Source organism: Otolemur garnettii, unplaced genomic scaffold, assembly GCF_000181295.1.
Source record: "Otolemur garnettii isolate 467f Iridium unplaced genomic scaffold, OtoGar3 scaffold00134, whole genome shotgun sequence".
In the NCBI taxonomy this organism is placed as follows: domain Eukaryota; kingdom Metazoa; phylum Chordata; class Mammalia; order Primates; family Galagidae; genus Otolemur; species Otolemur garnettii.
Window position 1 is genome coordinate 388,026 of NW_003852529.1, and position 13,405 is coordinate 401,430.

The following is a 13,405-nucleotide window of genomic DNA, read 5'->3' on the forward strand; positions in this document are numbered from 1 at the left end:
GGCTTTACCCTAACGTGGCCCTTCACCCAGCGGCTGGCTTTACCCTAACGTGGCCCTTCACCCAGCGGCTGGCTTTACCCTAACGTGGCCCTTCAGCCAGCGGCTGTCTTTACCCATTTATTAACTGTCCCCTCTCCGGGCCCTCGTGTGGACAGCCCGTGGCCAGCACGTGTAGCTCTTCTTTCTGATCCCGTTTTCTGAGATCTGTCATCATTGGTGTTCAGTCGGGGTTCTCAGGGTCGTTTTCGGTTTCTCTCCTCCGTTTTCTTCTTCTTCTCCCCTTCTCTGCCTTGGTTGGGATAATTGGACTGTTTTTGTAACTCCTCTTTCATCCGTGCGTCGGCTTTTAGCTGTATCTCTTGGTCTTCTTTTAGTGGTGGCACTGGGCTAACAGTTTACACCCTTAACTTTTCACAGCCTCCTGAGAGTTTGTATTTCACATTTCACATAAAACACAGAGACCTGCCAGACAGCGCCATGGGGACACAGACCTTCTTCGTTCTCGCCTCCCTCCATTCTATAGACGTCACATGTGTTATAGCTGTGTACTTATTAACTCAAGAAGTGTCATTCTTTTGCCTCAAAAATATCTGTTTTTTTTTTATATTAAGAGAGAAACTAATCTTCTTCTGTTCCACCCAGTCATTTGCTTTTGTGCCTTCCAAAGACCTTGTATCATTTTCCTTGCCTTTGCATTTTTTCAGCATTTCTTACCGAGCTGTCTGCTGGCAACAGATGACTTGGTTTTCATGTATCTGGAAAGGTCTTTATTTTACCTTCTTCTTTAAAGACATTTTCACCAGATACAGAATTTGAGTTGTCAGTGCCTTTTACTTTACATGTTGAAGATGGTAGCCCACCATCTTGGTCAAGGTGAAGTCCTCCATACTCTCTGACGCCAAGTCCAGGCATTCAAATCATCGTTCTCCTGTAAATATGTGTCGTTCCTCTGCTCCCTTACGATGGCCGCCTCACCCTTGGCTTTCATCAGGGTCACTATAGCGTCCCTAGGCGTGATTTTCTTCATATTGATCTTGTTTGGGGTTCACTGAGCTTCTTGAATCCCCAAGTTTGTCTTTTTTATCCATTGGAGGAGGTTCTTGGGCATTGCTTTCCAAATATTTTTTCTGACCCATTTTCTGTCTCTTCTGTGACTTATTTTCTCCCCTTCTTAAACTTTCTGATATTGCCCCGTAAGTCCTTAAGACTCTCTTCTCTTTTTAATCCCCACCACTCTCTCCTTCTCACTGGGTAAGTTACTGATATATCGATGTACCTTTGAGTTCACTGACTCTGAGCTCTCTCATATTCATTCCTCTATTAAGCCTATCCAATGCATTTTGTAACTTCAGATATTGTATTTCTTAGTTCTAACAATTCCATATAAGTCTCTTTCCATTTCTTTGCTGAGATTTCCTACCTTTTATTCTTTATATTTCCTTTTACCTAATTGAGTGTTATCATGATACCTGCTTTCAAGTCCTTGTCTAATAATTCCAACATCTGGGTCATCTCTGGGTTTGTTGAGTTAGTTGCGATTGTAAATGTTATGCTGTGACAACTCTGGATTCTGTCACATTCCTTTGATGAGTGCTGATGTTTTTGCTTTAGCTGAAAATTAACTTGGTTAGACTCAATTGCAAACTCTGTCTAGCCTGCAGTGGCAGCAGCTCAAAGTTCCGTTCAGGTGCTAAGCTCTATCTGCGAGTTTCTCTCAGGATGGCCTTTGCATACACAGTTCAGACGGTTCATGTAACTGTCCTTCTCGATGCTCCCCTTTTCTGGAATTGTCCCCTCACGTTGGCAGCTGTGGCCAGACTGCATTTTTCTGTTGGAGCTGCAGGTGGCTCATACCACACTGTGTCCACGGCCCAAAGCTTCTAATTTTTCAGTTCCCGTCCAGAATCTGCCTGCCTTGGTTTGCTCTTCAAAGCCTTCAGAGATTTTTATTTGTTTGGGTTTGGGGAGTAGAAATTATATTTTGTCCAGACTTTGTAGCTGTTACCTACCAAGAGTTCATCTTAGGAACGTACTTTATCTTACTCTCCAACCTCAAATGTTATACCCAGCCAAACTACCAATTAAGTTTACAGATAAAGCCATTTTCAAAAGGCAGTGTCTCAAAAGAAATCTCCGGACTCCTTGTATTGGGAAGCTACCAGAGGATATCTCCTACCAAAAACGAAGTTTTAAACAAAATAAACAAATACAGACATAGAGTCCAGGATTCAGGAAATCTGGCAAAAAAAAGAAAAAGAATTGGCTCGGCGCCTATAGCTCAACCGGCTAAGGCGCCAGCCACATACACCTAAGGTGGCGGGTTCAAATCCCCAGCCCGGACCCGCCAAACAACAGTGATGGCTACAACCAGAAAATAGCCGGGCGTTGTGGCAGGCGCCTGTGGTCCCAGCTACTTGGGAGGCGGAGTCAGGAGACTCGCTTGAGCCCAGGAGTTGGAGGTTGCTGTGAGCTGTAATGCCATGGCACTCTGCCCAGGGGGACAGCTTGAGGCTCTGTCTCAAAAAAAAAAAAAAAAAAAAAAAAAAAAAAGAATCCAAGGACTCCTAGAGTGTGATGATAACGGGAACAACACTGAATCCTAATTGTTCCCAGCAGATTAGAAGTTTTCAGGAAAGATTTCCCCAAGAAGACAAATTTAAAAGACATCAAGTGTTTGGAGCTCTTGAAAAGAGATTTACGTAATTAGGGAAGTGTTTGGATTTGGATTACCGTTATACACAGAAAATTAACAAACGATAAACAAACATAAAGTTATTTTGCTCCAGGGACAAAACATACAAGAAATGACAAAGTAATCATAACCTACTGTATACTTTCGGCTATGAAGTAAATCCTGAACATGATCTAGTTAAGATTTTTGTTTGTTTGTTTTGGGGTATTTTTATTTTTTTATTTCATTTATTTATTTTTTGTTGAGACAGAGTCTCACTTTGTGGCCCTCGGTGGAGTACTGTGGCATCTTAACTCACAGCAACCTCCAACTCCTAGGCTCAAGCGGTTCTCTTGCCTCAGCCTCCCAGTAGCTGGGACTACAGGCGCTCACCATAATGCCCCACTTTTTTTTTTGTAGAGACAGGGTCTCGCTCTTGCTCAGGCTGGTCTCAAACCTCTGAGCTCAGAGCAATCCATCCACCTTGGCCTCCCAGAGTGCTAGGATTACAGGCGTGATCCACCACGCCTGGACTCTAGTTCAGATTTTGATACATCTGGTCCTGGACAAATGAGGGGGGTAGGTAAAGAAAGAGAGAGAAATTGAGGGGTTCTCAACTGAGCGAATCTGACTCCATAGGGCATTAGGCAATGTCTAGAAACACACTTGCTTGTCACCTTGGGGCCACTGACTGTCACGGCACCTAGTGGATGGAATTCAGGCTAAACATCCTCCCTATCATTCACCCTTACAGTGGAGAATTAACTGGTCCAAAACCACACTAATCTGCCCTAGAGAAACCGAAGCTCTAAATCACTTTCCATAGTGGCGTGTCAGCAGATAAAATCATCAAACATTAAGGAGCAGCAGGGGACAGGTGTTAAGATTGGAGTGATGGATGTAAAAATAATCAGCTGGAGCTTTGAGAGTGAGAAACAGAGCTGGGTAGTGGGGTGTCCTTGCAACTCTGATTCTTTAAATTATCTGCATGCACAATTTTGATATTTTAAATAATTTAAGTGGAGGAAGAGAATTATTTACCAAAGAAGGCGTGTATTCCCACTCTTCGCGGAAGTTCCCTGAACTGTGGCTGACGCCAGGCTTGGGTTTCTGCCATCTACCTGGCTGTGGCTGTGAGTCACTCCTGCTATAAATATCTCCCTGTCTGTAGGTAAGGACAGTGCACGGAAAACATGCTACTCTCTTTCGCAGGTAACTAAACCTCGCTCGTCCTCGGCTTGCATGCCTGGAGAGTCCAGACCCAGGCCTCCCGGGCCTGAATAAACTCATCTCATGCTTTTTAAAAAAAAAAAAAAACTAAACCTGTGATTGGTGAACAGGCTGCTCTCCACTCCGTGGCAGTCACCCTCAGGAGCCTCTGCCCTTACCTGAGCCTTCTGTTACCTAATGGGCAAGTGACTGAGGTGCGCATACCTCCCCCTGGTGGCAGCATGCCAGCATCGCAGGCCCTGGTTTTTGGAGGGGTACTGAAACCCCATGAAGGTTTAAGGTGCCAACCTGAGCATACGAGGAAACAGCAAGCATTTCACCTACTCTGGAGTTAATGCCACACCACATGAGCCATTTGTAGCATCTGTTTAAAGGACTATAGCTGATTCAAAAGTCCCATGGCAAGTTAAACTGATTTTAGGTTTATTTAAAGACACAAGATTCTGAAGATTCTGAGGCTCTTTGCCTGTGCTAGGGAGGGGAATGAGGCTGAACTGTGCTGCTGGTCATGGGCCCTCGCCCAGCTCCTGTGGGAGCATGTGCAGCTGGGGCCTACGCCGGGTGGCATCCTCCTGCCTGGTTGATGAGGTTCTCACCTGCACACCAATACAGATCCACAAAGCCCCAGAGCTCCACAGCCCACGGCTCTGACCTTGGTATGTGCCCCATTGCTTAGGAAGGGTGCCGTACAGAGCTCATTACTTGACGGAGCTGGATGAGAACGTGCAATGGGAGTGGCTGAGGAAAGGATGGAGCAACCACTGTGGTCAGAGCTGGCTCTGCACCAGCAAGGGCCGGGTGCTGCCAGTGCACAGGGCCATGCAGCTGGAGGAGCCCGTCCTGTTCAGGAGAGGGGCTCACACTTCACCTACACCGGGGAAGAGGAAGCCAGCTGGGGGTGGGCTCCATCTGATCTTTATGTGCCTGGCCCAGGAAGGGCTCCGGTAACCTCTGCAGCTCCTGGTGCCAGGACTCATCCTAGGCAGAGATGTGAGGGTGGAAGAAGACAGTGACAGTGACAGGGCCCTCCTGGCAGGCCCCTCAACCCCTGGACAGAGGTGGGGAAGGAAGGACCAGCACCTGGTGCCTCACAGCTGAATCCTGTGGCAGAAATCGGGGGAGGGGGGACTGTTTCTTCTTAGGAACTCATATTCCTGTGTCCAGTCAGGGCCCCACTAAAGGGAGTTTCTGATAGGACCTCCATGGGGAGGGGAGGGACAGAAGTTCTGTACCAGTATAACTGAGGGAAGCCTGTGGGGTCCTGCCTGTGGTCTGTCCCTCCCACAGCTCCTGCGGTCATTTTCCACTGGCAGCATCCCCCTAACACACAAGCAGCCCCAGGCGCTGGCCTCGGCCCTGGGCCAGCCAGGGCTGTGTCTGCCCATCTGAGTGGACTGCAGTCCAGGCTCTGCTCCTCCACCCCCATCCTGCAGCTTCCCTTTAACCAAAACCGATCACTCCCGGTCACTGCTGACCAAACCTTTCCTCCTCCCCCCCCCCAACCCCCAACCTCCCCCACCCACCCCGCTCAGGCCCTGAGCCACATCTGCACCTGCACAGCCCAGTGGGTAGAGGAATGGTCCCCAAGCACTGTGCCCAGAGTCCTGGTGAGTGAGCCCTCTGTGGTTTGTCACTTGAGTTCTGTCTCAGACCATTTGGGCTGCAACGGCAATGCCAGGGACCTGGTGGCTTAAACATTTACCTCTCCTAGGTCTGCACCCTGGAAGTCTGAGATCATGGCACTGGCCAGCTTTGGTTTGCAGGCAACCATCTTCTCACTGTCTCCTCATGTGACAGAAAGGGTGAGGGGGCTCTCTGGGGTCCCTTTTATTTAGGAGGGCACTCTCCCCCCATGACTTAGTCACCTCCCTAGGGCCCCACCTCCGGACACCATCACAATGGGTGTGAGAATTTTAACACATGGCTTTTGGGGGAACACAAACATTCAGCCCACTGCAAGTTCCCAGCTCCCAGTGGCCAGTGAGGTGGGCTACATTCGAGCTGAAAGATGAGGAGGGGGGCAGAGGGGAGCTGAGGTAAATGGCTTAAACCTAAACATTGGGGACAGGGCCCCTCTGGAGGTGAATGTTGCCAGGGACCTGTGCCCTCTTGCTCTGTTGCTGCTGACCCTACGCGCATGCAGGGAAGCCCTAAGTGGAGCACTCGGGGGTTACAGCCCCTCCTCCCAGGGAGGACAAGACTTGGGGCCATCTTTGCTTGAAGCCAATGGCGAGCGTTCCCATACTGGGCCCTGGGGGTTGGTTGCAGGACAAGGACACAAGGGTCTGGCCCAGTGAGTATCTGTTTCCTTCAGGCAGATGCTGGAGACTTGTGCAGCCACGTGGGCCCAGAGGCAGGTGAGCCTTGCAAGGCTGCACCAGGCCGGGAGCGGTGGGTGGATCGCTTGAGCTCAGGAGTTCGAGACCAGCCTGAGCAAGAGCAAGACTTCATCTCTAAAAATAGCCGAGTGTTGTGGTGGGTGCCTGTAGTTCCAGCTACTTGGGAGGCTGAGATCAGAGAATCACTTGAGCCCAGGAATTTGAGGTTGCTGTGAGCTATAATGCCACAGCACTCTACCAAGGGCAACATAGACTGTGTCTCAAAGAAAAAAAAAAAGAAAAACTTAATGAGGCATTGTGGCAGGTGCCTATAGTCCCAGCTACTTGGGAGACAAGCAGGAGGATCGCTTGAGCCCAAGAATTTGAGTTTGCTGTGAGCTATGATGATGCTACAGCACTCTAGCCTGGGCAACAGAGTAAGACTCCGTCTCAAGAAAAAAAGGGGGGGGGGCTGCAGTTGAGGGCCATAGGGGGCACAGCTTTTGATATCAAGGCTGGCAGAGGCTCCAGCCCTGAGACTGATGCCACAGATGGTGGCATCAATTGCAGAGGGATTCTCTCACAGTCCTAGGGGCTGGAAGTCTAAGATCAAGGTAGCTTCTCGGCTCAGCGCCTATAGCTCAACCGGCTAAGGCGCCAGCCACATACACCTAAGGTGGCGGGTTCGAATCCCCAGCCTGGACCCGCCAAACAACAATGACGGCTGCAACCAAAAAATAGCCGGGTGTTGTGGCGGGCGCCTGTGGTCCCAGCTACTTGGGAGGCAGAGGCAGGAGACTCGCTTGAGCCCAGGAGTTGGAGGTTGCTGTGAGCTGTAATGCCACGGCACTCTACCCAGGGGGACAGCTTGAGGCTCTGTCTCAAAAAAAAAAAAAAAAAAAAGGTAGCTTCTCACTGAGGCAGGCCACAAGAGAGATTGTGCTAGGCCTCTCCCCTCGCTGCTAGGGGTTTGCTGGCAAACTTTAACATTCCTGGGCCGAGAGAAGCATCACCCTGACCTCTGTCTTAATCTTCATGTGGCCTTCTCCCTGTGTACCTGTGTTCAAATTTCCCCTTTTCTTAAGATGGCTTCAACTTGACTGTCTGCAGAGATTTTTCCAAATACGATCACACTTGGAGGTACTAGAGTTAGGACTCCAATCAGAGTTTGGAAAGGTCACAGTTCAGTTTGGAACAAGAGTGTCTAGACATAGAGCAGTGGGTTAGGCTCTGCGCAGCCCCAGGTCTCAGCCATGGAGGCAGCTGGGGATATTGGGTAAGCGGGTGGTCAGCAGGTCAGGGTGGACTAAGACAGGTGTGTGCTGCGCCAGCACATGGGCACCGTCGAGCTTGGCCGTCTTCTCCCCTCCTTGCCCAAGGTCAGAGCCCGGCCTGGGTTGTCAGGGCAGCCATGTTGTCCCTGGGGGGCTTCCTGTTCTGAGGTCAGTTTGATGGGGGTCCCTGTGGTGTGTTCTAGTGGACTGTGCCCTAGCAGTAAAATCTAAACCACGCTGAGTGGGGAGGGCGGGGGAAACGGTGTGTGCAAAGCACAGGTCCATCGTAGGCGTCATTGGTCTTTGGTAACTTGCGAGCCCCTGAGCACCCCGAGAAATCACAACCCCTGCAAGCTGCTTTGGGAAAGTCAATGTTTTTAATGCTTTGATGGTGTCTACAGTTAAATTACAAATCCACGTCACCAGGGCTGTGTGCTTAATGCTGGAACTGGCTTTTCATTGACGCTGAGATCTCTTTATTAAATGCAAGATTTAGGAGCCACTTTACTGGGCCAGGGCAAGCAAGGGGCTCACCCTCGGGGACTCTCCAGACACACCTGCTGGGTGTGCACCTGTAGCTTGCAGTAACTTGCAGAGTGGTGATAGGCTGGGTGGCCACCCGTGTCTCCCCACCCAATATGCTGCCTTCTCATGCTCACAGGCCACAGCAGGCCCCTGGCAGACATCCCCTCTCCTGCCAGGGAGGCCACCGTTTTTTGTGCTCTGAGCTCTTGCCCAGGAGCCTGAGTCTAGAGGCTTAGACCGTCACCTGCAGTTACTGAGCAAATCAAAATGAATTTCACCATGGCCCTGGACTGATTTGGAGACTAGCAATGTGCAGAGTTCAGTGTGTCCACGTCCAAAATTCTAAAAGCAGACGGCATCCCAAGGCCCAAGGCAGTGATAGCCATTTTAGGTTTCTATGGTGGCCAGAAAGGAGCCATCAGGGCCGGGGTGGCACGTGGCAGCACTCACTCACAGGCCTGGCGACAGCAGGGGAGGCTGCCATGTGGGAGTGGAAGGTCCAGGTCCCTTGGGGTTAGGTTTTCTGGTTTTTCAACAGAAACTGAAATTCTGGACTTTGTGTATAAAGGTCTCATACTCTGGGGCAGTGCCTGTGGCTCAAAGGGGTAGGGCGCCGGCCCCGTATGCCAGAGGTGGCGGGTTCAAACCCAGCCCTGGCCAAAAACTGCAAAAACAAAAAAGGTCTCATACTCTTTAAATGGTGACAGCCAAGTTAAAATTGTTGGAGGCACTATGTGGGCAGAATTTGGCCCTTGGCAATCTCAAGTTTACCCAGATAGAGATTGTCCCAGGATGTTTGTGGATGGTGTGAGGCATCCCGGTCCCACGTACCTGCCGAGATGGGAGCAGACAGCCATGCCTTACTGAGAAGGCTGTCCGAGGGTACCAGCACACAGCGGCACAGCAGGAGCCATGTCCTTCTGGCCCAGAACCTGCAATACCCCTGCTGGGAGGGCTACTAGGGAACAAAGACCAACTGGCCGCTGCTCTCCCTGCCATGGCGGGGCCTGTAGCAGGGCGCGTCCAATGCTGCTCTGTTTGGAAGTACGCCTGGGTCCAGACATGGCGAGCCTCGCAAGGCTCATGACCCAGGAAGACCCAGGTTACACAGATCTGAGGGTGAGGTGTGGATTACAGGGGAGTTAGATACCCAGTAACCAATTCCAGACCAGCTCCACCCCCTGCCTGCAGGGCTCCTTAGTTTCTGAGAAGACCAAGTGGCGTTTCTGGGGCTGCTCAGAGCAACATTTCCTTCCTGCCATTAGCTGCAGTGAGCAGGGCGGCAACTCCCTCAAGAGTTCATGGGACGGGACCTGCCCTCGGAGCTGGCATCAAGGCAGCACTCATAACCAGGGCTTGGAGGGGAACCGCAGAAAGGATGGGCCAGGGCGCCTCCCGTGGGACACGCCCAGTGGGGAGAACACCTCTGGCTGGGGCAGCGTCACTGCAGAGATGCCCTGGCTGCTGGCAGGGATGCTCTGGGGCCACTGGTCCAGTCCCAAGGCTTCTCATCCACCTCTTTCAATGGCCCCTGCAGCACCGCCCCAGCCCAGAGCTCTGCCTGAGTCCACTGCCACCCTTGGAGGACTTTTGCTAAGCCACAGAGGATGGCAGTGTCTGTCTCTGATACTTCCCCAGACACAGCAGCAAACCTTTTCTCCCTGAGTGGCCAAGAGATGCCCAGAAGATTCCAGAGGACAAGGGTTCTAGAGTCAGGCCCAAGGCCATGACGGTCATTGGGACCAGAGGGTGGCTGGAGGCAGAGTCCCCAGCCCCTCCTCCCTGCCTGAGGGGCTAGCTGGAGTCCCTGGCTGATAAGTGGCCCAGCCGATGCTTGTACCTTGCTCTCCGCGGGTGTCAGACACAGAGAACACCCCCGTGGCTGGCGGGAGTGAACACGGCTCTGCTCACGTTCTCTGTCACAGCCTCAACCCCTGCCGTGGGGACCTGTCCTCTCTCACAGCAAAGCAGAGCTGCGTCCTCAGCTTGAGCAGGAATGGGCCTCAGGGGCCTGGGGGGACAGACATGTGGAAGCTGTTAGTTTCCGTCTCACCTTGACACAAAGCCTCACGCGCTGGCCTCATGGTGCCTGAGCCCGGGCAGCCTCTCCCACCCATGTGTTTGGACCCCTGGGGTGCCATCGTAGTTCCTGCTCTCACCGTCTCTCACACCTCTGCTGCTGTCCCTGACACCAATTCTGTCCCCACCCCCAACTGCCCTTCCCAACCTGGAGCGGTCCATCATCCTAAACATGCTTTGGACCTGGCCCTACCCTGGCTCAAAACCTGACCTCACCCTCCTGAAAACCTTGGCCTCTCTCTCCTGTGCCCCTTCCACGCTCACTCCGCCTAGCCACCACCCAGCCAGCTTGCCGTCCTGTGCCCATGCCAGCCCATTCTGCCTCAGGACTCCGGCCAGCGCACGTTCCTGGTAGAGTCAGGCCCTACAGGTGCCACTCAGCTCACCAGAGGTTGTTTTTGTTCTCTTTGTGTTTGTGACACGTTTCCCTGGGCAGGGGCAGAGTGGCATTTAGTGCGTGCGCAGAACAAATATATTGGTTGAATGAGTGAGTGAATGGATTCCTGGGAAGCCGCTGCTCTGGCGTGCTGGTCAGAGGGAAGAGGGAACCGGTGGGTGGCAGCTCCGAAGGGGCAGCCACGGTCCAGCAAGCTGTGGTCTGGCTGAGTCAGCTGTTTTCTTCGGCCCTCGAGAACCCCCATTACTCTCTTCCTCCATCGGACTTTTTTACTTTGTAATTAATCTAGTTTCCTAATTATACTCTGAGGAAACAGGTGAAGAGGAGACTCCTGGGAGTCTGTTTGCAGGGACCACTGCTGCCACCCTAAATTAGGTGCGCTTGGTCCCCCATAGCAGTGGGGTCTGCCCTACTGTGTGCATGCTTCCCAGAGCTCTGCCTGAAGGAACACTGCAGACGTGTTTCTTAGGGGTGACCAGAGCCAAGACGCCCTGTGCCCAGCCTCAGTGAGGCGAGCGGGGCCGGTCACACAGGTGTTGGATTTGGGAAAGTTCCCCGAGCAGCACCCACACGATGTTGCTAACTTTTCTGTTACCTGGAGTTTTAAAGTTGTTAAAGAATCTACTGCAGAAGTGGTGGCTGGAGGCCCTGAGAGGCTTTGAGGGCTCCTTATCTGTGGCTCAGTCAGGGTGATTTTCTCAGCTAATGACAGTGTGAGCGGTTGCCACGGCCACGACCACCACCACCCCGTGAAGTTCATCCTCCCTGCTGCCAATCGGAGGCTGTGTGGTGGACACAGGCACTTTCAGGCCGACTGTCACATTGGAAGCTGCCAGAGCCCAGCTGTCGGGCTCAGTTCAGTGGGTGGGGTTGGGGCCAGGGAACCACCTCCAGGTTGTCGCATGGCAGCCAGGGCCACAGCGTCCGCCCAAACACCCACCTGGTCCCAGCCTGTTGCTCAGCCTTCCTCCAGGGAGGGGCGTGGGTGGGGACAGAGGGCAGTCTGCTGCCGGGCTGAGCTGGGGGATGTGAGGAGAGCACCTGGCAGAGGGCCAGGGCCCACCTCTCCCTGTGGGACACCGCCTCACATCCATTTCTGCTTCCAAGCCTGGCCTATTTACCACAGTGGGGACAGTGGAGCTGGGGAGGTAACAGGCTCTCAAGGGGGCCACGAGCCCCTGAACTGCAGGGTCTGTGCTGTGGTGTGGCAGCTGGGGCCCTGAGCCTGCCCCCGGCCATCCCAGATGCGAGGCAGCAGCTGTCCAGGCTGACTGAGGGCGGGCACTGCCCTCGGTGCACCGTGTGGAGCCAGGCTCTCATGCCTTCCTAGGCCTCCGGGGTGCGAGAGAAGAGGGGGAGCACAGAGGGGAATGGGCCCAGTCGGCGTGATGTGTGTTCCCAAAACATGGGAGAAGCGATTCAGCGCCGTGTGTCTTCTTTGTCATGAAATGGGAAGGTGTAATGCTGCGGCCGGCCTGGGAGCCTCCAGCAGGGGCTCGGCCCGCAGTTGGTTAAAGTTGCTTGAGGCCGGCACAAGTGACCAACCCTGGGCAGCTGCAGAGCCCTCCCCGGCCCCAGGGGCTTTCATTCTGGTTTCCTAGCAAGCACCTTTGCTTCCAGAAAGACAGTGGCCTCCCAACACGGCCCTTCCCTCCATGCCCTCGCCCTCCGCTCAGGAGACCACACTTCTTTCTCTGCCATGGTGGTGCCCTGTAGCCCACCTTCCGGTTGGCCCTCTCACCTATGCCGCCCTTCCTGTCTTCCCACAGGTTAACAATGAGAATGTCGTCAAAGTTGGCCACAGGCAGGTGGTGAACATGATCCGCCAGGGAGGAAATCACCTTGTCCTTAAGGTGGTCACAGTGACCAGGAATCTGGACCCGGATGACACTGCCAGGAAAAAAGGTACACACTCCACGCTAACCAGCCCCCCTCACACCCTGCCAGGGCGCACAGGGCAGCCAGGGGCCTTCTCTCCAGCTGAGCTGCCCACCTGAGAGCCAGGCACCAGAAGAGGGGCCCATGACATTGACTCAGGGCTCAGAGGCTGCCAGAACAGTCTGTGCCCCTCTGCCATCAGCAGACACATGCAGACAGAGGCCTCCAGCAGCCTTCTGCTGTGCTTCCCACTCAGCATTCCCTTCCCTGTCCCAAGCCTGTTGAGGAGAGGGTGAGGCCCTCTGAGTGGCCATCTCCCCTGTCCTGAGCACACCTGTGTGGGCCCTGACCACCACAGCCTGCATGGAGCCTGCAGAAACCCCTGCCCTGGGATGTGCCCACACGCAGGCCGCAGAATGGCCTCTCCTGGTGACCATGTTCACCACCGTCCCCACCGAAAACCACAGGCTCACAGGCCAGGATGGGCTTGAGGCAGTGGGGTGGGGGAAGGGGGGTGCAGCCAGCTCACACCTGTCTCTCCACCTGCCGTCAAGCTCCCCCGCCTCCAAAGCGTGCGCCGACCACGGCCCTCACCCTTCGCTCCAAGTCCATGACCTCGGAGCTGGAGGAACTCGGTAAGAGTCACCCGTCTGGCCCCCCCCAGCCCACACGGTGCCCAGCGCCTGTCCCTGAGCTGCCCTCCCTGGGACCCCAGCCTGCATGTGACCCTGTCCGCTTGCTCAGCCCTCCCTGCCCTGGCGGTGGTGTCAGCCAAGCCCTGCACGCCGGCTGCCCTGTGCTTGGCCGTGCCGCTGGGAGCCTCGTGCCTGTCATTACTGGCCTGCCCCCCTCTTTTCTCTTTTCTAACATTGCTTTGTTTTGAATTTTTGGGCCTCTCACTAGTGGATAAAGGTAAGCAGCTCCCCCTGCTACCTAGGGCACCCCACTGACACCAGCCCTGGGGGCCTGTGTGAGCTGCTCCCCAGGTGGCCACACGTGGCTCAGACCAGAAGGCTCCAGCCCCAGGGATGTG

General features: G+C 53.7%; 1 protein-coding gene across 1 annotated transcript in view; it reads left to right on the forward strand.

The window, feature by feature from the left end:
* Positions 1–13,405, forward strand: part of SHANK2 (SH3 and multiple ankyrin repeat domains 2) — a 428,866-nt gene that overhangs the window by 382,341 nt on the left and 33,120 nt on the right. The window contains exons 10-11 of the mRNA XM_023518280.1: positions 12,264–12,399; positions 12,927–13,007. Of these exons, the coding sequence (XP_023374048.1) occupies positions 12,264–12,399; positions 12,927–13,007 (217 nt within the window). The remainder of the gene's footprint in view (positions 1–12,263; positions 12,400–12,926; positions 13,008–13,405) is intronic.